This window comes from Stenella coeruleoalba (genome assembly GCF_951394435.1).
Source record: "Stenella coeruleoalba genome assembly, chromosome: 5".
Classification (NCBI taxonomy): domain Eukaryota; kingdom Metazoa; phylum Chordata; class Mammalia; order Artiodactyla; family Delphinidae; genus Stenella; species Stenella coeruleoalba.
Window position 1 is genome coordinate 38,051,207 of NC_137150.1, and position 25,485 is coordinate 38,076,691.

General features: G+C 40.5%; 1 protein-coding gene across 18 annotated transcripts in view; it reads right to left on the reverse strand.

Annotated features, from left to right (window-relative positions):
- Positions 1–25,485, reverse strand: part of VEPH1 (ventricular zone expressed PH domain containing 1) — a 713,106-nt gene that overhangs the window by 216,936 nt on the left and 470,685 nt on the right. For 16 of the 18 annotated variants that reach the window (XR_013828597.1, XM_079923356.1, XM_079923366.1 and 13 more), the window contains one exon: positions 4,485–4,779. Coding sequence is in view for 15 of the 18 variants with exons in the window: in XM_079923356.1 (XP_079779482.1) it covers positions 4,485–4,622 (138 nt within the window). In the remaining 3 variants the exon portion in view is untranslated. Of the gene's footprint in view, positions 1–3,728; positions 4,780–25,485 lie in introns of those variants that run through there. The other 2 variants (XM_079923358.1, XM_079923357.1) reach the window with 2 other exon arrangements.

The following is a 25,485-nucleotide window of genomic DNA, read 5'->3' on the forward strand; positions in this document are numbered from 1 at the left end:
AGGCTGAATGGATAGGGAGAGAGTCTCACCTGGATAGTCTGGAAAGAGGGAGCCTAGGTAGTCCAGATAAGACTTGAAATGAAAAGACAAAACTTAAAGGTGTATTTGGGAACTTAGAATTTCGAGTGAGAAGTCACTTTCTCAAATCAAGCCTGAGGATAAAATATTTTCGAGCTCTGTTTTAGAGTAACTGATGGGAAAAAAGGGCATAGACTGCAGAGCAGAGTCTAGTAACATTCGATTGTTTTATGAGTGACTTTGGGGGAAGGATTAGAGGCTTGCTTACTGAATTTTCAGATTCTGCAAAGCTGGGAATGATAACTAATATATTGGACAGAATCATGGTTTTTTAAAAGGTATAAACATTCTGGAATGAGGGCCTAAAGACAAGAATATTATTTCAATGGTTAAAATGTGACATTCTATACTTAAAAAATTTTTTCAGGTTATCTAATTACAAATTTTGATTTAACCTGAGGGTCTTGGCACGTCAAAGGATAAATGTGGCCAATTGTGTGATGTTACTATTGAAAAGAAGTTTTAGAAGCAGAGTATCTGACTAGAATCAGCAACTGTTCCAAGCAATTGGTTCAAGTATTAGGCAATGATAAATTACAATAATAAATTTAAAAGATTCCAGAGGAGGGTAACCAAAATTCTGAGAACATAGGCTACAAAGAGGCATCCTCCAAAAATCTGGAAAAAAGATTGCCCTTTGAGGATTAAACAAACAAAAAAACCCACTTGTATGAGTGGGATTAGCTAATAACTACAGGGCTAACGCAAGACACTACCTATACATGCGTGACTTTACAGGTAAGTTAAATACAATCTCCGGGAGGTAGGGCTAAAATGTGATTATAATAGAGGAGGAAGACGCATAATCAGTAATAATATTCCTTGTCTAGAGAAAGACTGGGTAAATAGAGTCGGGGAGAATAGCATGGAACACACAATAATTCTGACAGACGTTATACTTTTCATTATAAATCACTAAGTCACCATTATGTTTCATACTTCTGATAGCATGATTTAAATAGCATTTCTCATATACTGACAAAATTGAGTTTCCAGACCAGAGACTGGTGTAAACTATCCCTGCTACAGGCCCTTCTTTGTCATGGAAAAACATAAGGATATTCAGCTGGGAAGAGAAGCCAGAGGTGAGACCTGATACCTATCTGCACATGTTTAAAGTTCTTCTTGTAGGAACAGAGGTTAGATTCTCTTGATTGTTGAGGGCAGAGAATAGAACAAAGAATAGTAGAAAGAAAATACATAGACTGCGATTTTATTAGGCCAAAAGGAGGAACACACTAACAATTTGAACTTCCAACAGTGAGACAGCTATCTCTTTGACAGTTAGGATTCTTTGTTCATAAGCAGCAGGAAAAGTTTGGATAGCTGTAGCAAAATAAACAAACAAATAAAATAATTAAAAGATATGAGGTGGCTTGCAGATTTGAAGGGAAATTTGTAGTATCTAGCCTTAGAAAGACAATGACTGAGGCAGCTATAGTCATAGAGGGACAGGAAGCAAGGACTGTTTCTTTGGGACACCATCATCATGATAGCTCACCCTTTGCTGATTTCTTTTCTAGAATTACTGGGAAAGAAAATCTGATTGGTATAGCTTGGGTCAGGTGTCCCCACTCCTGCCTTCCCCCCTCCCTGTCAAAGGCAAAGTAGAAAACCTTGACTCAAGGCCCCATCAAGGAAGGCTTCAGGCAATGGGAAGGGGCAATTTACCAAAGGAAAATGGTGGAGCAGGAAAAAAATATCAGAAACGTACTATGTCCCCATCATTGCAAAAACAGAAGGAGAGGCCACCTATTTGTCGAGAATCCTAAAGAAGGGATTTCTGTGCTGTAAGGAAGTTGGACAAGACAGTTTAGAAGGTCCTTCCAGTTCTATGTTTCTAAAGAGGAATTGAGAAGTGGAATTGATTACTGAGACCCAGGGTCATTAGGAAAGGCCTAAGAAGGAATATTTATCTGATCTTGGTTATAAGGGAAGGATGGGATGCAGCTAACAGGGAAGTAACCATAGAGTTGGCATGGTCGTCCAGGGGACTGATCACTGGCCTTGGTCATTGAATGTCATGGGTATTGAGGCATCATGGATACACTTTGAACAATAGAGAGACATGTAATAAAACCTGGCTTAGGAAATTTAAGCTGGTAACTGTTAGTAGATTGAACTAGAGAAAGGCAAGGCCAAAGGCAGGGATATCAATTAGTTTGAGAGCCTAAGCCAAGGTGATAGCAGCAGGAAGGGAAGGGAAGCAGCAGATGAGAGGCATTTCTCATGCAGTGCCTACAGAACTTACAGGAAAAGGCGAGAGTGAGAGAAAGAGGTCAAGAATGACTCCAGGTTTCAAACCTGGAGACCTAGGAAAAGGGTAGTATAACTGGAAGAAAGGTGACAACTTCTAATTTAGATATATTGAATCTGAGGTGATGGATATCAATTAGTACGAGCTTGAAATTCATCGAGAGATATGAAGGCTGAAAACATAGATCCTGGATTCCCCCATGTAGAGATTGCACTTGAGGATATATGAATAGATGACTTTCTATAAGAAAAGTATAATGCAAAAGGGCAATTAAGTCCTTTTAGAAAGAGGCAACCACTAAGAACTAGAACCACTAGAAATCATTTCAGGAATAATGAAACTTGAACTGGCTTTTAAAGGAGGGGAGCTGGGAAGGAATGCCAAACAGGGACATGTTTATAACCAGGATTGATCAGCAAATTTCAAAACTGGATCAATCAACATGATCCCTGCATTTAAAAATTGGAATGATCTGCATGATTTCCTCTAAAAAAATTATTCTTTTTATTCTGCCACCTATCTACTCTGTGCCATGGTTACAGATAGAGAATGGAAGAAATGGGATGTGACAGAAATTAGTAGATGTAGATCTCAAGAGAACTACTAGCTCTCCAGATCTACTTGTCTCGTGGGATGCTAAGTGGAGGGCTTAAAGTATGGACAGTGCTCTTGATGACAAAGGACATGCCAGCCTTAATGGTTAAAAGTGGGGACACATAATAGAACTCACCAGTCCTGAAATTCTGAATTTGACATCTGTGAGACAAAGCAATTGATGAAGAAACAGAAGAAATCACTGACACTAGTGACCTCTAGTGGAAATAGGCTTCAGGGAAATATAGATACAGATACCTAGATATACATACACATATTTTCCATTAGATTAGATAACATCAGTAGCACATTCAGCCAGTTTATTTCCAGAGGAGTATGAAGGAAGGGACTGCTGGAAATAGCACACAAATCCTACCCAGAAAGCGGAAATGTACCAGGAATACTTTGTTTTCTGAGTCAGACTAAGTTGATTAATTTTCTGGACACGTAATTGCTGTCAAAGACATTACCTGAGGAAAAAATAGTGTTTGGGCAGTGACTTCACTTGTCACTGGGCGAACTTGGCACGTTAATGGCAGCCAACAAGAGAACGTGCTGACAGATTTGAGGAGGAAGCAGCACTGGTTGCTATGCCTTTTAAGCATCTTTTCGTTATGACATGGAAGAAAGCTGTTATCTCTGAAATATGTACATATTTGCTATTCAGTATTTTATGGCTGGAGTCCTGTCTCTTTCCTTTGCCTGGTGGGTGTTTGTGCCAAGTGTTGGCAAAAACACTGTTGAGCTGGGAGGATGGGAGGGGACAATTGGTGGCCTTGGCCTTTGAAATGGGACCAACCTGCAAGCACAGTCAAGAAGGTCAACATCCGACCACGCCAGGCACTCCACACACGCTCTCTTTCAGAAGTGCTTTCAGGATATATAATCTTGACACTGAAGAAAAGCGAAGGAATGGGAGGGTTGATGGAGATTTTAAGTTTGTCTAATCATACTGGGGGCTAATAACGGGTGAGTTGAATTAAATGGGTGGGTGGGGGGCGTGTAGAAAAAGGAGCAAAGGAAAGGTTCAAAAAATGGAGATTATACAGAAGCAAACAGAATCAGCGTGATTAAGCCCTGGGCAACTGTCACTTCTGGCAGCAGAGAGATAGCTGTCCTGGTCTCGTATTACCTGTGTGGCAGGAGGTGTCACCTTGCCTTCTTTCATTATTTAACCCCCATCTCAGGCGCTGCTCTTGTGCAGCTCGGTGAGTCTGCTTTCCCCCAGATTTGCTCCCTCTCCTCTCCATGTCATTTCAAGGATGTAGAAACAACCTTTAGACAGCCTTTTGTGAGAATTCCACTCTGGTCTGCCATTTCCAGAGTTCTGGTCTCTGTGAATGGGCAAAAGGTGGTCTGGGTGCTCCCCAAGTCAAAGACTTCCCTGGTATTATTTCTCAGATGCCAGCTAAACCACAGAGAAGGGTTAAGAGAGACCAACATGAGTGGTCCTTCCTCTTTCCTCTGCAAAGATCTTTTTCCCCAGGATATGTACAGTCATTTAGCTCCGGAACAGGTCATTTCAGGGGTCTAGTCTAAGAACGAGTTTACTTACTGAAGACGAGCTAATGATTTTAATTTGCTCCAAGGCTTCTGTCAGGCTGTCTTCAATCTCAGAGTCATCTAAGGAGAAGAGGTCGCCGGCTCGTGAAAGATCTTTTTGTCCCAAGACCAGTCTGAAGAGTTGATGCATGCTGAGGGGTCTGACAATCAATGGACTGTCTGCGGGCCCAGGACCATGTGTCTCAGTCACCAGAGGCTAGTGAGACAAAAACATGTAGCAGGACATAGACTTCGTATTCCTTGAAAGGTCATTTTTCTCCAGACTTTGAGGTCTTCTTTGACACGCTCTGCAAGAGAAACAAATGACACAAGATAGCCTTTAGTAGGATGGCAAGAGCTCGGAATGTGAACTTGGTGCCCAGAAGAGAGAGAGGAAAACAAAGACATTTGGAAATGTGCATGGGATCACAGATTCTGGCTTGACGATCTTCAAAAGAACTCTTTCCTTATTTTGTCTCAAAAAGTCCTGTCAAAAATGATTCTATTTCTCCAGAATTTAACTTGAGCCTCAAAAAGCAGCTTAAATCCCCTACTTTTCCCCTTTCTATATCCTTTCCATATCCTGTCCTTCTCTCCCTGCCACAAGGAAACAAGTGGACCAGCAACAAATATGCCCAATACTTGCCAGATTGTCCCCAAACAGATTCCCATGGGAACCAAACAGAAAAGGGCAATGAAAGGAAGATAGAACACAGGAAACACCTTTTAGACCCACTGCCTGTTTCCTGGACGTGGAAACCAATGCTTAACTTACCTCCTTGGCGGGGCTTCTTGGCTGTATTGACAACAGGAGCTTCCTGAACCTCAGTCCAGAAGGTGCCCTATTCTTATGTACTCTCTAAACAAATGGCTATGAAATAAAGAACTCTGCCTGGGAGTATGAGACCAGATAAATCTCTATAGAACGTGAGCGTGAACTTGAACACAGAGCTTGAAGGTGAGAACGTTGCAATGAAGGCTAAAGGGGAAGGGTTTTAGGATCGGGCAATCCTCCCTCTATTCCCAAAGTTGAAATAATAAAGTCCCATTGTAGTTCTTACTTAATTAACAGCCCACAGAGAGTAAGGCAATGGTACCAATTAAATAACTGATTATTCTCATCAGCTCCTTTCTGGGCCTAATAAAACCATAGACCATTTGCACTGGTAGAGACCTTAGCAATCATTTCATAACCAGGGAGGTTTAAGACTTCTTTGAGGCCTCACAGTAGCTGTGGCAGTGCTCTTCTCCTGTTCTCAGGCCAGTGGGTTCCCCCCAAGTTTACATTAGAGTGGAGTCACCTCATACATACAGGTAACTTACAAATGCAGCCACTTGTTCCAAGAGTGAGAGCTGAGACTGATTTATGTAACATAAGCAGTTTATGTAACATAAGCGATTCTGCCCAGCATTTCAGTCTGAATGTGTTCCCCAGAATGAGTGTGAAAAGGGAAAGTCTGCTGCTCCCTTGGGTGTCCCCCCGTGAGCTATCACTGTGGCAGCACCTCTCTGTGCTGAAAGCACTTTTAAAGTTACATACTCTCCATACAACATGCTCTCTGAACACAAGCCAAATCCATCATCAGGCACCTAACTGAAGAAGCGATCTGTAGTATTCCAAATGGTGCAATTCACAGGCCAGTGAAGAGATGTCAAGGGTAGTATTGCCTACATGCAGCTTTTGCACTACCTACCAGCTTTAGAAAAATGACGCCCAATACTTACATATGCTTGTCTATATGCCAGATCCTGGATGCTTTGTAAACATTAACTCGTTTAATCCTCATAACAACTGTATGAGGCTATTTCATTCCTATTTTACAGGTGAGGAACGCAAGGCATTAAATAACTTGTCTAAGCCACATAGCTAGTAGATTAGAGAGCTGGGATTTGGACCCAGAGACTCCAGTGCTGGGCTCCCAGTCGATAACTGCTGTGGACTGATGATGACACGTAAGACTCCACGTGAAGCTACCATTAGGAGTAGAAACCTCATTAGTAACATTTGAGGGTGAAGATATGGGTAGGGTCATAAAGCAAGAAGATGAATTCCTCTTGCCTCCTACACTGACCCTGCATCCTTGTCCATCTACACCCTGGCATTCAGGCCAACCAGAGAGCAGGAGAGTCACAAGGAAGAGAGGCTTAGAGGATGAGAAAAGAATGAGAGGGGTGGGGAAGGTTTCAGGGGATGGGGAGAGAGGAGAGTGAGGATCCTACAAAGGACCTTTGCATCCTGGCAAATGTGGAGGGGTGAATTACAATATCTACAAGAAAAATTAGGGCAGTGTTTTCCTGAATTTTCCCCTGCTCCCCTCGCCCTCTCCCACTCAGGTATTTGCAATGGCAGAGTCTCTGTGAAATAATATTCAGGAAAATAAGGTATTGGATGGAAATTACTTCACCTTGACCAGTCAGCTTGTTGGTCACTATCAGGCACTTCTGGAAGCAGATTGAGCTGCCCCAGACATGGCAGAGCTTCTCAAGCTGGAACTCGAGAAGGAGCAGAAATACATGCTGGGGGAGAGGGGCACCCACAGGGTTCTCCTGGGCTCCTTCTTTTCTTTTCACACTTGCAGTGACACCTGGTGTGGAGTCCCACGTTCATGCTTCCAACTGCAGCTGTTACTCTTGTGTGTCCACCATGTGCAACATTGTTATTCAACACATAGCCATACATGAAAACTTTCACACATCCAGGGGTGGAGGAGGGAGAGAGGAGACTTGTACCAAACATTCTACATTACAAGGATGACCCAGAGAAAAGTCGCCGAGGTACTACAAAAGGAAGTTTGGGGAAGTACGAGGGAGAGAGAGATCTCTCCTAGGGCAAGATGACAAGGAATGGGTCTGTGGAGGAAATGGTGTTTAGCCAGAACTTTCAGGTTTCATTCAGTGCATGTGTGCTGAGTACATACTAAGCCACCTGCTTGTCTGGGGCCCCAGATTCAAGTTCCAGCCCAGCCAGTCAGTGGTCATGGGGCCTTTGGTTCATGCTCTGCCCTTCCCCAAGCCTCAGTTTTCTCATCTGCAAAACGTGTGTAAGGCACACCTCATCTACCTCATCAGGTTGTTTTGAAGATCAAAGCAGATAACACACAAAAGAGCACTTTGTAAAATAATGACACCACCAGCTGATGTTTAGTGGGTGTTTACCATGTGTCAGGCACTACTCTTGAGAGTTTCCCACATAACAAGTCACTGAATTCTCACAACAATTCCATGCAATGAGAAACTGATGTCCAGAGAGGAAAACAAGCAGTCCAGGGGGACCTGGAGAGTAAGTTGCAGAGTCAGGATTGAAAGCAGTTGGTCTCCCAGGACAAAGCCCCTCTCAGGACTGTGTGTAGGTACATACATGACTGTGCATGGTAATTATTGAGCGCCTCCCTTCCATCTGTCCTCATTTAAAGAGCACCCTGCATCCTTATCCAGTCCTCCCTTTCCTGGATAAGAATCAACAGGGCATGTTATTTATTTTTCAGCAGCTCCGGTCAATGTTTTGCTCAGGTGTCTGGCTTCTCTTGCTGCTCTGTTTGCAACAGCCCAGAAGGTTAGAGCCGGATCAAATTTTACCTCATCTTCTGAGAAACTTCGTGCTTTTATGAATGTCATAGTCCTGTGGCCTATATGTAGGTGTACATATGCATCCACCGTACACACACAAGCACACGTATGTACACACACTAGGATACTTCCTATGTACCAAGTTCTTCACTAGACACTTTCTTCTCAGTTCTCCCATCAACCCTGCAGGTAGATATGATTACCGAAGAGGAAACAGGACTGGTGAGGTTAAACATCATGCCCCAGGTTACACACAGAGCCAAGATTCACATCCAAGTAGGTCAGCCTCCAAATCTTCTACTTTCTATGTTACAAAAACTGGCTTATAAAATTCCTTTTCATCCCCGCCTTTGGCCCTCCTAATTTCATTCCCTAATCTGACGCCCAGGTTCTCATTATTCAGTCTATATTTTTTAAGCAGATGTTGACTGACAAGTCGGGTTTCTGTATGGAGAAACAGACACCCCAAAAAGAGAAATTATTCTGAACCATGCACAACACATTTCGGGGAGTCCCAGCTGTCCCCCCCAAACGCGCTTTACCTGCGTGCTACTCCTCAAAGGCGCACTTGCTGCTACTCAACGGTCTATTTTGAGACTGGGTGGGAGACTCGGGCAGCGGACTCCAAGGGCACAGGGAGTGGAATCTACTCAGCTCAGTGAACCTGAAGTTGTTCATTGCGGTGCCGGGTTCAAGAATTCTAGGAATGCCACTGGCAGCTCTGGAGCTGGTCAGGTGACAGGCTGCGCCTCACCCAGTGGAGAGTTACCTCTGAGTGAAACGCTCTGTTTCCTGGGGTGAAACAGAAAGCCTGCTCCAGTAAAGTGGAGTTGTTTTTAACAGCGAAAACAAAACTGCCTGTGTTCATGAAAATCTATACTTTCCCTGAGAAGAATGGAGGGGGAAAAAAAAAAAAAGCCACGCAGATAACACGGTTTCAATAGGAACTCAAGCAGGTGAATGGGACGGCTATCGGAGCCATTTCTCAACATCCACCTCCCTCCCCTCCCCGGAAGGGAGGAGAATTGCAGCTTAATTAACACTTCCCTCGCCCTCGAGATTTCACGTACAGAGTTTGAAACACTGAGAGTTTGTTCAGGAAGAGTCACAGCTCCTAAAGAAGTCATACTTTTGCTCTGCCTCTAGATCAACATTGTTGAAAGTTTCAGGATGCAGGAAGTTGCTAATAAAGAGAACAAACTCACCCAACAAAGATGCATACCCTGTTTTTTCCCACTTTATTTGCTGGGAGATTCTTGGATCAGACTTAGATTGGTACTTTAAATATTGCAGCAATACTCAGAGAAAATGTTTATCTGCTTCATCTGTTGATACTGCAGAGGAGAAAAAGGTACCTAAACCCTTCCTTACTGTTTCAAAAGTTAGTGACACATCTTTAAAACATGTTTTAAACCATATTATTCTCTACCCCTAGCTTGTCTGTTCCTATAGTAGGTCTGCTCGTCCCATGGATTCACCTATCTGCTGACAAAGTGCACAAAAAGTTGTGCTGCAGATAAATTCATCTGCACGATCACCAAGATGTGAACACTGCAGGTGTCTCCCCAGTGGTGCTACCCCGTAAAGGTGTGTGCTCAGGGTGGCCACACACCTGCCACTGAACCAGGTCATATGCTTCAGGAGAATAACCTCTTAAATCTTCCTAAACACTTGGTGGTCAGTCTATTTTTACGCCATCCACATGTGGAGGACTGTCCCCTTAAAGAGTTTACTTTATAAAAATAGAGAACCTAGGGCTTCCCTGGTGGCGCAGTGGTTGAGAGTCCACCTGCCGATGCAGGGGACGTGGGTTCGCGCCCCGGTCCAGGAAGATCCCACATGCCGCGGAGCAGCTAGGCCCATGAGCCATGGCCGCTGAGCCTGCGCATCCAGAGCCTGTGCTCCGCAACGGGAGAGGCCACAACAGTGAGAGGCCCACGTACCGCAAAAAAAAAAAAAAAAAAATAGAGAACCTAGTCATCTGTGAGAAGGTGTATTCTCTCACTGATAATTTTCTGATACAGTAGCTGTACTCTATTTCCTTTTAATGGAATAGACTATATTTCTTTAGTCTTCCCTCTTCTTCATCCTCTATTCATTATTCACGGTACTTATCACTAGTTTTTATTCAATTTTCTTTCATTTTTAAATGAGCTTAGGGTCCAGAATTGGACAGAGTATGGGGACCCAGTAAGAAGAGCAGAGTGGTAAGTGCAGGGGGACCTGGACACATCTGGGCTCAGCTCTGCCGTTACCTGCAGTATAAACCTGGGCAGATTAATCAACCTCCCTGAGCCTCGGGTTCCTTATTTACACCTGAGGATGGTGATGTGGGTTGTTGGGAGGTTTAAAGAGATTATGTAAAGCATTTCACACAGATCTGGCGTACGGCAACCACACGAAGAGTGACAGCAATCATATCCTTAATAATATCATTATTCTTGTAGGTCATTCTCCTGTTTACACGTCCGCGTGCCATACCTTGTAAATGCTAACGATGACTGTACTGCTACCTGACATTGAATTCACAGCGTTAAAGATGCCTAGGTCTTCCCCATTTGTGTCATATTTATATCCTAGCTGTACTCTCCCCCCGTCTTATATCTGGGCAGGTCATACACTATCTTGTATGTGTCCCTGTTGATTTCTTGGCAAACTTGCCTTGTTCTCTTGGAGAGACAGCTTTACTGTGATGCTGTCCCCACCATGGCCAAACAGTAACAGTGAATTTTTTTACAGAGTGGATATGGACTGAAATACAATGTATCTCAGACTTTTTGTGGCCAGGTAATCCAAATACCTGAGCTTTCTACTTAAGTGTCACGCTCACTCCCATGTTTATTAGGAAGGAGGGAGGGTATTATACCCTCCAGGGCACCAGAGGGAAAAGTTCTTTATGACTTTTCAAGGTGACCTACGCTGAATGGGGGCTAATAAGACATTGCTGGTTTACTCTATTATGCATCAGTAGATTCTGCTAAACGAAAACACACTTGAACCAGAGGACTTAATCGCCCAGCTATTGGGATACCACTTTTGGGGGGATTTCAATAAACGTAACTATCTCAGGAAGCCAAATTATTCTGAAGAAATGAGCCTCTAGCTTCCAACTCCAGGTTAGGATATTCTCTGGTTTCTTCACTTCAGACAATTCTAGAACAGCAATATTTATTTACATTATGCTTTGGACAACACTACTGTGCATCAAAAAATTCTCATTTTATTCACCTGTGTTTAAAATGCCCAGTGACTAACTTAGACCCATTTGGGTTCTAGAAACTTTCAATAAAGTTCTCAGATTTTCCCTTGAAAGAAAGGATTAAAGATCCTTTTCAAGGAGCATCTTTTTCACACAGTGTGAAAGAACTACAGGCGTTCCCATGGGAATGGGCCGCATACATTTCAGCCCTTCCCACAAGATGTCTATTGTTCCCTGGGCGTCTCTTGGCTCCCTCTGCTGTGACATGTTGCTACACTTCACTTCTACTGAAAGCCTTTGAGGCTGGGTTATTCCAAATGATGCTAAAGGACTCAACCCTTGGTGTTTTTGCTAGAACTCATACAGTCTAAGTTTGTAGCAGCCTTGTTATCATAGGCGCATACAAAAAATAGGTTTGGTGACCTGTTTAGGCAAGAGCTCAAAAAATTCTACTTAATTTTGAAAATGTATTGCAACTTATGAGAACACAAATAGATAGGAAACATTTCATCAGGAATGAACGAAACATCTAGCAAACTTTCTAAACCAAGAATTTGTGATCTGTCAGAATGATTTCAAGGTGTATCAATTTTCATTTGTAAATTTTGACTTCACAAGACACGTTTGCTCTGGAATTGATACAAATCTCACCAAAAAAATTTTAATTCCAATTTTCTGGGTTTGCTTTTCCAGAGAACATATCCAGAGTTGCAAATTACAAGGAAAATTCAATGTTAAATGTATCTTTATTTACATTTAAATTTCATATATTAAACAACTGCATGACCAATTCAAATAATGCCCTAAGTATTTTTTTTTTCTAGTCTTTAAATTGAAAACATATATAAATGTCATGGAATTCAGCAGTTGAGTACTATAGCAATTTAAATATGTATTTGAAAAACAAGTGGCTAGATTCAGTTATGATTTGTAAGGTATCTGAAACATCAAGGGAAAAAAATGACAGCAACAACAAACAATAATGGTGACTGTCCTACCCAGTGATTGTAATGATGCCACTGAATTTTCTTTGAAAATCATAGGCAGAGCCAGTTTCTTTGCTGGTTGCAAAATGTTTCTTGAGGTAAACGAAAGTATGAAATAGAAATGAGCCTAGACTATTATGGAGTAAAACAAAAATGCACATTCTGTGAATCTAGAAGCACAGTTTTCTGCTCCAGAGGCCTAGAGACATGTTTTAATAACCCACAGAGAGGTTGCTTTTTTTTTTTTATCATAATAACTGAAAAGCATGCATACATGGCTAGACACACAGCTCCCAAATGCACTTTATCTGCATAATCAGCCACAGCCGCTGGAAGTTTCTCTGCCCCAGTCCCGAAGCCCACTCCTTGCCCCAGTACCGCTTCTGACGTTTACTTTAATTACCTTTTGTTTTTGCTGAACAAAAGGACAGGAAAGAAGACAGCCGTACCTCTTAGCACAGGAAACTCTGGCCATCATAGGAAATAGATGGAAAAATGCTTGATCTTTAGAGCAATTCGGCAGGAACCCACGACCATGCTCAGAAGCAGCCCAGTCGCCCCTGCCTGGTTCTGTCCTGTCGGCAGGCAGCAGCCGTGTTTTCCTGAGCTGCTTGTCAAGCCTGAGGTACACTTGATTCCCTCCCCTGGACTCACCATGCTGAATCGAGCAAATGAGTAACTTCTCCTCCCTCTTTCAAACTTCTGCTTAGGGCTAACAACTGGCACAAAGCTTCACTTATTTCTGCAGTAGATTTACAGAAGCCTCTCGGAGCAGATCCGTACATTGAAAAGAATTAGAAGATTTGCCTAACAACCAGTAATTTAGGTGCTGTTAATGAATAGCTCACTCTAAGGAATCAAGGAACTTTTAGGTTAATATCAGATGTGGGGCCTTTTATCAGGCAGGCATCAGTGAAAAGGTCTGGGGAGGGATGGAGGGAGGAATGTAGTGGAATGAGATAGTATTTAAGCCAAATATGAGAGAAGAAAAATACCACAAGAGAAGGAAAATAACTAGTCTCAATGAGCAAACAATCTAACTATATTAGTATTGCTAGTGAAACCCTGAACAACTAACTATATTAGTATTGCTAGTGAAACCCTGAACAACTGAATGAAGCATCTAGTAGCACTAGAGATCTTTCCAAGTCAGCACTGTCCCTTCCTGTGCCCATCCAAATTGCTAATTCACTTCCTCTTACCATCCAAATATGGAACTCCTCTTCTCAGGCCTAATACACTGAGGATCCCTTACAAGCAGTCCTACATATCCTTACATCTCTCTCTCCTTTAAGGAGAGTGTTCTTCAAACCTCTAATGCATAAATTAATTGGTGGTACCCAGTGGATTGTTGTATCTGGAGGCACTTCTCTCCCCTTATGTACATGACATGGGCTTTCTACACTTATTGATCTGAGGTTTTGCCTGCACACAAAGCAATAGAATATTTCTGAGCCTCTTCTAACTAGAGCTTTCAGTCAAATGAAGTATGTGAGTGTGGTGGGGTAGTGTGGTGGGGAGAATAAGATGTAAGTTGTACAACTGTACAAGTTGCACAGATATCAAGGTTTCCATGTCATTGGCAATCATGCTACCGTGTAAATAAATTGCTGGCTCCGTTAAAAAGCATTCTCATGGGGTGAAGAGGACTTTCTTCTGTGTTTACTGCCCAACATCCACTCATCCTACTTCTGGTAAAAACTATACCCAAACTTTCCTTGGAAATGATGTCCTTTAGATAGAGTTGATTTACATAAACAGGTTGGATCTTAGCCAATCAGAGAATTGGATTCTCCTAATCATAGTGATTAATTTAGGGGAGGTGTATGACCCCTTCCAGCCCAATGAAAGTCAAGATAAAGATGATTGTTTGGCTTTGGGGGGACAGAGTCTTTCCTGCTAGACTTGATGATGTGATACAAGGTCTGGTTGCTCTTGCCACCAAAAAACAAATCTTGTGACTTTGTTTAAGCTCTTAAACCAGCTGCTTCTGATATTGGCAAGAGCCACCCTTCACTGTAAGCCTTTATAGCTTAAGTGATTTCAGGTTGGGTTTTCTGCCATTTGTTTTGAAAAAGTTTTACGGGACAGAATCAGCTAAAGACAGGTTTGTGGATGGGCTCTCCTGGGTCCCCACAGGGCAGCTCCTTGCAAAGGAAGTGGACAACCACCTCTGTCAAACAGGCCTCTTCAGTGACAACCACAGGCTTCCACAGACAACAGGTAGAGACAGGAAAGGCCTACAAGGAATGTAGTCATTCAGTGTACTTGAAACTGGGACATTCCAAATTAATTCTTTTCAAACAATTATATGTTAACTTCCCCAAATATTTCCACTTTAACCACCTAAACTTGTTTGGTGGATCCTAGTCACGTACTATGTGACCTTAATAAACCTAATCATGGAATCCATCCATCCATGTACAATTGTCATAAATTCCTTTGGGTAATTAGTTCCACAGAGTATTGCTCTCCCCCCTCCCGTTTCTGCACAACTTCCACCCCTTCCCACACCCCCTTGGCAAACTTGAAATAAAGAATCTCTAACCACAGTCAAACTAAGATGCTTCCTTTACAGAACATCTATAAATTCTAAAATGGCTTTAAATGTGTAAATTATATATAAACACTGAGAATTCCTCGATGATTTCATTTTCTATAAATAATTTTTCTTACCTGAAACCACTCACACTGCTTCAGGTATACCATTTCTGTGTTCAGTCTCCCAGGTTTGCAAGAGTCCATTAGAAACACAGAAATTCACACAGGTCCAGGAACTTCCTTTTAGCTCAGCAAAATAACACATGGCTTGAACTGCAAGAGTTTGTTTGTTGTTTTTTTTGGTTTGTTCGTTTGTTTTAGGAAAAGGAGAATAAGGACCTGGGGCTAGGTTTATTGTCTATTTCATTAAAATAAAAAATACTTTGATTTTAAAAATGTGGTAGTGGGAATTCCCTGGCAGTCCAGTGGTTAGGACTCTGCGCTTCCACTGCGAGGGCAGGGGGCACGTGGGTTCGATCCCTGGTCAGGGAACTAAGATCCCACAAGCCACAAGGCTCACATACAATGACCCTGTCACATCCTAGATCCTGTCCATTCTGTGTCCTCCACATTCTTTATTATATGTGGTGGGCAGATCTTAAGGTGACCCTCAATGATCCGTTTTCTGATGTTCATACCCTGTGTAATTTTCTCTCCTTGAGTGTGAGTGGAACTTGTGACTTGTTTCTAAGAAATAGAATACGGCAAAGATGGTGGAAGGTTACTCCCATGATTACCTAATGTTATCTGGGACTCCATCTTGCTGACAGACTCACTCTCAGATTCTCCTTGCTGGCTTGATGAAGTAATTGGTCCTACGTGACAAGGAACTATGGGAGGCCTCTAGGAACTGAGGGCAGCGTCCAGCCAGGAACCAGCAAGAAGCCAGGGCCTTCAGTCCTACAGACACAAGGAAATGAATTCTTCCATCAACCTGAGTGAACTTGGAGGAGGACTCTTCCCCAGTCAAGTTTCCATAGAACACAGCCCAGCCATCGCCTGGATTGCAGCCTTGTGAAGCCCTGAGCAGAGGACCCACCTAAGGCATGCCTGGATTCCTGACCCACAGAAAATGTGGAACAATAGATGTGTGCCGTTTTAAACCACTAAGTTCATGACAATTTGTTATAGAGCAATAGAAAACTAATACATGACCATTCCCCCCTCTCCACTGTGATAGCTAGATAGCTTTGTTTCTGTTAAATTCTTTTTTTTTTTTTTGTCTATTAAATTCTTCATCCTCTCTTATCTGGATAGTGACAGAAGTCTCCTAGCAGATCTCCCTGCCTCCAGCATGGCCCCTTCAATTCCATTCTCAACTTTGATTAGCTTTCTCAAATAAAATATGATATATGACTCTTTTACTTAAAAATGAGTAAGTGACAGCTCACTACCTGAAGATGAAATCCGAACTTCTTCACTTGGTATACAAAGGGCTTTGTAATCTGGCTCCCACCCCCTTTCAGGCTTGCTGCACCACTCGCGCACACACAGCCCTGTGTAGTGAGGCCAGTGCCTTCAGAATACATCCAGGAGCCTATCACCTTTCACTCTCCTCTCTTCACTACCACTACTACTGTGATTCAAACACCATTATTTCATGTCTCACTTGGATTATTGCAATAGCTCCCTGGGTTCTGTTCTTGCCTTGTTAAAATATAGTCTTAACAGAACATCTAGATGATCCTATGAAAATGCAAGTCAAAACTGACTCCCTTCTGTCCAATACTCTCCGGTGGAATGGCTCTCCATCTCACCCTGACTCAGAGCCAAAGTCCTTTCAATGATCAGCAAAGCCTTGTATGATACAGCTTTCCCCCCCTTCTTCCTCCTTGTCTTCAACTTCATCTACCACTCTTGTTTTTGCTCTCTCTGCTCCAGCCACACTGGAGCTACACAAAGTTTTCTTCTTCCTTGCTATTCCTTGGACACAGTAGATATATTTCCACCAGAGGGCATTTGTATTTGTGTTTCCTCTGCCTGGAAGGCCCTACCCCCAGAGGTCCTTATGGCTGGCTCCTTGACTTCATATGTTTACCCACATATCACCTTAGCGTGCTTTGCTTGACCACTGTCTATAAAACAGTGACATTCCCTGCCTCCCTTGCATGTCTCAGTTCCTGTTTTATTTATTTATTTATTGGCTGCATTGGGTCTTCGTTGCTGCGTGCAGGCTTTCTCTAGTTGCAACGAGTGGGGGCTACTCCTCGTTGCGGTGCACGGGCTTCTCATTGCGGTGGCTTCCCTTGTTGCTGAGCGTGGGCTCTACGCACGCAGGCTTCAGTAGTTGTGGCATGTGGGCTCAGTAGTTGTGGCTTGTGGGCTCTAGAGCACAGGCTTAGTAGTTATAGTGCATGGGCTTAGTTGCTCCACGGCATGTGGGATCTTCCCAGACCAGGGCTCGAACCCGTGTCCCCTGCATTGGCAGGCGGATTCTTAACCACTGCGCCACCAGGGAAGCCCATTGCATGTTTTATTTTTACATTTTTGTCCATACCACTTACTGTCACCTGACATACTATATATGTTTTCCTCCAACATATAGTTACTTCTTTCTTTGTAAAAAATTTTTATTACACTTCTTTCTTACCATTCCTCCAAAACTATAAACCTCATGGAGGTAGGAACTTTGTTCAGTTGATTCTGTAGAGTTCAACCTGGTGTCTGGCATATAGTATGGACCTGACTTGTTGAATAACCTTTGAGTAAATAAAGGAAGGTAATTTAAGCTTAATCAGACTCTCCATGCAAGACTGTAATTTAGAAGTGAACAACCTGATGAAGGATAACTGTGTAGAACCCACTTTGTCATTTAGTTTGGTAAAGGAAACATCCATCTTTCATGGGCAGGAGTGGTGGCAAGGTCATGGTCCTGGCTCAACACAGGCACCTGTGGGACCAGGCTGGAAGTGGTTTCCCCACAGTTCCCAGTGCAGGAGCAGAAGGGGCTTCCCCACCTGTTCTCCAATGATCCTTCACTCCTCCCAGCATTCTGGGAACTCCTAATATGGATTTTTAATGAAAATCCATTTCTGTTTAATCAATCCCAAACTGCTTCCACTGCTTGCAACTAAAAAAAGGAACGATGATACAGCCATCATTCTCCCTTTTGCTACTGTGCCTTGTACCTGGCAGCCCCTCTACCTGGAATGCCTGGTCTGTTTATAAAGTGCCAGCTCATCCTTTCACCGTGATTCTTACCTCTTCCTCTCTGTAAAGATACTCATGCCAAGTAGAGCTGACCTCATCGTCTTTTGTTTCCACAGGGCACTTGTACAGAAGGCTACCATATTAATCTCATTATCTCCCACTAGCTGACAAACCCTTATGGGCAGGGACCAGGTTTTAATTCATCTGAGAAACTCCAGCTCTAGCCTACTGTCTGGCATGGAGGAGGACTTCAATAAAAATTTCATGAATAAAGGCTTCCTTTTTAAAGCATCAGTAAAACAGTAATTCTGTAATTGAAAAGAATTCTGATGCAGAAACAAAGAAATATATAGCAAATAAATCAATTTGGCTGAGATATAATTATTTTCTTGTTAAATTGGTAAAAAAAAATTTTTTTTAAATTTTCCTAGTACTGGTAAGGAGGCATATCCTTTACCAAAAAAATTCTAACCAGCCCAATCAGAGAAACAGAGAGAAGACACAAATTACCTGTATCAGGAATAAAAGAGTTGACATCACTACAGATACTATAGGTATATAATACTTCAATTACTTAACAGTATAACATGGTGCTCTAGCTTATTCGTTATTTTTTTTTATTTAAAATTTTTTAAAATTTTTAAATAATTTATTTATTTTTGGCTGCGTTGGGTCTTTGTTGCTGCATGTGGGGTTTCTCTAGTTGCGGTGAGCGGGGGCTACTCTTCGTTGAGGTGTGTGGGCTTCTCATTGTGGTGGCTTCTCTTGTTGCGGAGCATGCGCTCTAGGAGCATGGGCTTCAGTAGTTGTGGCACGTGGGCTCAGTAGTTATGGCTCGCGGTACCAGTTGCCCCACGGCATGTGGGATCTTCCAAGACCAGGGCTCGAACCCGTGTCCCCTGCATTGGCAGGTGGATTATTAACTACTGTGCCACCAGGGAAGTCCAATTCATTCTTTTTAAATCTGCATTTTATTCTACTCTATGGATATGGCATAATTTATTTAGTAATGGGTGTTTGGGTAATTCCAATCTTTCTTCATTTCTACAAATAGAGTAGAAAATCAGAATAGAAGCTTTCAGCTTTTAAAAAATTCATCTTTCCTTTTATGGTTCATATTTTTAATGTCTAATATAGAGATTTTTCATATTTAGGTTTTAATGCAAAATTTATTGTTTATAATGTGAGGTAGGAATCTGGTTTTATTAGTATATATGTATATACATATATGTGTATGTATATATATATAATTTTTCTAGCATGATTTCTTTTTGTAAATAGTCTGCTCTTTACCCATTGATTTATTATACCAGCTCTGTTATAGTCCACATTTACATATATGTTTGGGTTTATTTCAGAAGTACCTATTATGTTCCATTGGCCTATTTGTTTTCCTCTGTGCCAATACTACACAGTTTTGATGATCTTAGCTTTTTAATATATCTTGCATATATCTTTAATATGTCTTGCATATGTCTTTAATATTGTATAGAAAGAGTACCCCTTCTTTGTGCTTTCTTTTTGAAATTGTGTAAGCAATTCTTTGACCTTTACAGCTTGTTGACCACATAAATTTTAGACTCAGTTAATATTTTTTCATAGAAATCAATCTGAGATTTTGATTAGAATTGTAATTAAAATTATATGGATTTTAATGAATTTTATAGATTATTTTGGAAGTACTGATTTCTTTTTTAAAATTATTTATTTATTTATTTGCACTGGGTCTTAGTTACGGCAGGCGGGGTACTTGATTGTGGCTCGCCAGCTCCTTAGTTGTGGCATGTGAACTTTTAGCTGCTGCATGTGTGTGGGATCTAGTTCCCCTACCAGGGATTGAACCCGGGCCTCCTCAATTGGGAGTGCAGAGTTTATCCACTGCACCAGCAGGGAAGTCCCTTGATATCTTTTCAGTGTTGATTTATTTAATTCATGAGCAAGGTACAATTTCCAGTTAATTCAAGTTCTCTTTTATGTTATTCAATAACATTTTTTTATGAAGTTCTTGCACATATTTGTAGGATTTGCTCCTAGGTAATTTGTAACTTAGGTACTGTTGTATAATTTTTTTGTGATTCTTTTTTTTAATTACATTTTCTATTTTATTATTCCTAGTGTAAGGGAGCCTTAAAGAAATTTGTATATTAATCTTGTATCCAAAACCTTGTTGAATACTTTTAGTAGTTTTAAAAGTTTATCTATAGAGACTTTTGAATGTAGATAATCTTACCATCTGTAAATAGGACAGTTTTATCCATCCCCCCCCAATTTATATTCCTCTTCTTTTTTATTCATTTGACCCCCTTCTGATTTTTTTAAGCCATTTTGCCATTAGTCATTTCAAAGAACCAGCATCAGTTTCGTTGGTCAGTCCTATTTTTCTTTTTAGTTTCTGTTTCATTAACTTCTGCTTTTATCACTATTGTTTCTTTTCTACAAATTTTATTGGGTTTACATTTTTTTCCCCTAGTCCCTTGGAATGACTAGCTTAGCCATATATAATTTTTAGTTTTCTAAAAAATTTCCTTTATATTGTATTTATAGATATTATACTCTTCATTACTTCCCTCCTTCTGCTTTCTATGGGTTTATTTTGCTGTTCTTTTCTATTTTCCTGAGTTTGAAGTTGAGGTTATTGATTTTCACCCTTCCTTCTTTCTTCATATTTGCCTTTAAAACTAAATTTTCTTTTAAGCATAGTTTTAGCTGTCACTCATAAGTTTTGATATGTGGTATTTTTATCATTATTGAGTTCATAATATTTTCTATTTTCATCATGACTTCTTTGACCCATGACTTATTTAGAAGTTTATTGTTTAATTTCCAAACATTTAGTGATTTTCTAGTTGCCTTTTTATTCCCCCATTTTAGGCAGAGAATCCACTCTATTCAATCCTTTAAAATGCTTTGAATATTGTTTTATGTCTCAGCATATGGTCTTTCAAAATATGATTGTATGTTGGATTCAGTGTTCTGTTTATGTACACTAGATCAAATTTACAAATTAGCTTTCCAAATGTTATATTACTTTTTTTTTACATCTTTATTGGAGTATAATTACTTTACAATGGTGTGTTAGTTTCTGCTTTATAACAAAGTGAATCAGTTATACATATACATATGTTCCCATATCTCTTCCCTCTTGCATCTCCCTCCCTCCCACCCTCCCTATCCCACCCCTTTAGGTGGTCACAAATCACCGAGCTGATCTCCCTGTGCTATGCGGCTGCTTCCCACTAGCTATCTATTTTACGTTTGGTAGTGTATATACGTCCATGCCACTCTCTCACTTTGTCACAGCTTACCATTCCCCCTCCTCATATCCTCAAGTCCATTCTCTAGTAGGTCTGTGTCTTTATTGCTGTTTTACCCCTAGGTTCTTCATGACATTTTTTTTTCTTAAATTCCATATATATGTGTAAGCATACGGTATTTGTCTTTCTCTTTCTGACTTACTTCACTTGTATGACAGACTCTAGGTCCATCCATCTCATTACAAATAGCTCAATTTTGTTTCTTTTTATGGCTGAGTAATATTCCATTGTATATATGTGCCACATCTTCTTTATCCATTCATCCGATGATGGACACTTAGGTTGTTTCCATCTCCAGGCTATTGTAAATAGAGCTGCAGTGAACATTTTGGTACATGACTCTTTTTGAATTATGGTTTTCTCAGGGTATATGCCCAGTAGTGGGAATGCTGGGTCATATGGTAGTTCTATTTGTAGTTTTTTAAGGAACCTCCATACTGTTCTCCATAGTGGCTGTACCAATTCACATTCCCACCAGCAGTGCAAGAGTGTTCCCTTTTCTGCACACCCTCTCTAGCATTTATTCTTTCTAGATTTTTTGATGATGGCCATTCTGACTGGTGTGAGATGATATCTCATTGTAGATTTGATTTGCATTTCTCTAATGATTAATGATGTTGAGCATTCTTTCATGTGTTTGTTGGCAGTCTGTATATCTTCTTTGGAGAAATGTCTATTTAAGTGTTCTGCCCATTTTTGGATTGGTTTGTTTGTTTTTTTGATATTGAGCTGCATGAGCTGCTTATAAATTTTGGAGATTAATTCTTTGTCAGTTCCTTCATTTACAAATATTTTCTCCCATTCTGAGGGTTGTCTTTTGGTCTTGTTTATGGTTTCCTTTGCTGTGCAAAAGCTTTGAAGTTTCATTAGGTCCCATTTGTTTCTTTTTGTTTTGATTTCCATTTCTCTAGGAGGTGGGTCAAAAAGGATCTTGCTGCGATTTATGTCATAGAGTGTTCTGCCTATGTTTTCCTCTAAGAGCTTGATAGTTTTTGGCCTTACATTTAGGTCTTTAATCCATTTTGAGCTTATTTTTGTGTACGGTGTTAGGGAGTGATCTAATCTCATACCTTTACATGTACCTGCCCAGTTTTCCCAGCATCACTTATTGAAGAGGCTGTCCTTTCTCCACTGTAAATTCCTGCTTCCTTTATCAAAGATAAGGTGACCATATGTGCGTGGGTTTATCTCTGGGCTTTCTATCCTGTTCCATTGATCAATATTTCTGTTTTTGTGCCAGTACCATACTGTCTTGATTACTGTAGCTTTGTAGTATAGTCTGAAGTCAGGAAGTCTGATTCCTCCAGCTCCGTTTTTCGTTCTCCAGATTGCTTTGGCTATTCGGGGTCTTTTGTGTTTCCATACAAATTGCAAAATTTTTTGTTCTACTTCTGTGAAAAATGCCAGTAGAGTTTGATAAGGATTGCATTGAATCTGTAGATTGCTTTGGGTAGTAGAGTCATTTTCACAATGTTGATTCTTCCAATCCAAGAACATGGTATATCTCTCCATCTATTTGTATCATCTTTAATTTCTTTCATCAGTGTCTTATAATTTTCTGCATAAAGGTCTTTTGTCTCCTTAGGTAGATTTATTCCTAGATATTTTATTCATTTTGTTGCAATGGTAAACGGGAGTGTTTTCTTGATTTCACTTTCAGATTTTTCATCATTAGTGTATAGGAATGCCAGAGATTTCTGTGCATTAATTTTGTATCCTGCAACTTTACCAAATTCATTGATTCGCTCTAGTAGTTTTCTGGTAGCATCTTTAGGATTCTCTATGTATAGAATCATGTCATGTGCAAACAGTGACAGCTTTACTTCTTCTTTTCCGATTTGGATTCCTTTTATTTCCTTTTCTTCTCTGATTGCTGGGGCTAAAACTTCCAAAACTCCGTTGAATAACAGTGGTAAGAGTGGGCAACCTTGTCTTGTTCCTGATCTTAGTGGAAATGCTTTCAGTTTTTCACCAATGAGGACGATGTTGGTTGTGGGTTTGTCACATATGGCCTTTATTATGTTGAGGAAAGTTCCCTCTATGCCTACTTTCTGGAGGGTTTTTATCATAAATGGGTGTTGAATTTTGTCGAAAGCTTTCTCTGCATCTATTGAGATGACCATATGGTTTTTCTCCTTCAATTTGTTAATGTGGTGTATCTCATTGATTGATTTGTGTATATTGAAGAATCCTTGCATTCCTGGAATAAACCCCACTTGATCATGGTGTATGATCCTTTTAATGTGCTGTTGGATTGTGTTTGCTAGTATTTTGTTGCGGATTTTTACATCTATCTTCATCAGTGATATTGGCTTGTAGTTTTCTTTCTTTGTGACATCCTTGTCTGGTTTTGGTATCAAGGTGATGGTGGCCTCGTAGAATGAGTTTGGGAGTGTTCCTCCCTCTGCTATATTTTGGAAGAGTTTGAGAAGGATAGGTGTTAGCTTTTCTCTAAATGTTTGATAGAATTTGCCTGTGAAGACATCTGGACCTGGGCTTTTGTTTGTTGGAAGATTTTTAATCACAGTTTCAATTTCAGTGCTTGTGATTGTTCTGTTCATATTTTCTATTTCTTCCTGATTCAGTCTTGGCAGGTTGTGCATTTCTAAGAATTTGTCCATTTCTTCCAGGTTAACCATTTTATTGGCAGAGTGTTGTTTGTAGTAATCTCTCATGATCTTTTGTATTTCTGCAGTGTCATTTGTTACTTCTCCTTTTTCATTTCTAATTCTATTGATTTGAGTCTTCTCCCTTTTTCTCTTGATGAGTCTGGCTAATGGTTTATCAATTTTGTTTATCTTCTCAAAGAACCAGCTTTTAGTTTTATTGATCTTTGCTATTGTTTCCTTCATTCCTTTTTCATTTATTTCTGATCTGATCTTTATGATTTCTTTCCTTCTGCTAACTTTGGGGTTTTTTGGTTCTTCTTTCTCTAATTGCTTTAGGTGCAAGGTTAGGTTGTTTATTCGAGATGTCTCCTGTTTCTTAAGGTAGGATTTTATTGCTATAAACTTCCCTCTTTGAACTGCTTTTGCTGCATCCCATAGGTTTTGGGTCGTCATGTCTCCATTGTCATTTGTTTCTAGGCATTTTTTCATTTCCTCTTTGATTTCTTCAGTGATCCCTTCGTTATTAAGTAGTGTATTGTTTAGCCTCCATGTGTTTGTATTTTTTACAGATCTTTGCCTGTAATTGATATCTAGTCTCATACCATTGTGGTCGGAAAAGATACTTGATACGATTTCAATTTTCTTATATTTACCAAGGCTTGATTTGTGACCCAAGATATGATCTATCCTAGAGAACGTTCCATGAGCACTTGAGAAAAATGTGTACTCTGTCGTTTTTGGATGGAATGTCCTATAAATATCAATTAAGTCCATCTTGTTTAATGTATCATTTAAAGCTTGTGTTTCCTTATTTATTTTCATTTTGGATGATCTGTCCATTGGTAAAAGTGGGGTGTTAAAGTCCCCTACTATGAATGTGTTACTGTTGATTTCCCCTTTTATGGCTGTTAGTATTTGCCTTATGTATTGAGGTGCTCCTATGTTGGATGCATAAATATTTACAATTGTTATATCTTCTTCTTGGATCGATCCCTTGATCATTATGTAGTGTCCTTCTTTGTCTCTTGTAATAGTCTTTATTTTAAAGTCTATTTTGTCTGATATGAGAATTGCTACTCCAGCTTTCTTTTGGTTTCTATTTGCATGGAATATCTTTTTCCATCCCCTCACTTTCAGTGTGTATGTGTCTCTAGGTCTGAAGTGGGTCTCTTGTAGACAGCATATATATGGGTCTTGTTTTTGTATCCATTCAGCCAGTCTGTGTCTCTTGGTGGGAGCATTTAATCCATTTACATTTAAGGTAATTATCGATATGTATGTTCCTATTCCCATTTTCTTAATTGTTTTGCGTTTGTAATTATAGGTCTTTTCCTTCTCTTGTGTTTCTTGCCTAGAGAAAATCCTTTAGCAGTTGTTGTAAAGCTCGTTTGGTGGTGCTGAACTCTCTCTGCTTTTGCTTACCTGTAAAGGTTTTAATTTCTCCATCAAATCTGCATGAGATCCTTGATGGGTAGAGTAATCTTGGTTGTAGGTTTTTCTCCTTCATCACTTTAAATATGTCCTGCCAGTCCCTTCTGGCTTGCAGAGTTTCTGCTGCAAGATCAGCTGTTAATCTTATGGGGATTCCCTTGTGTGTTATTTGTTGTTTTTCCCTTGCTGCTTTTAATATTTGTTCTTTGTATTTAAT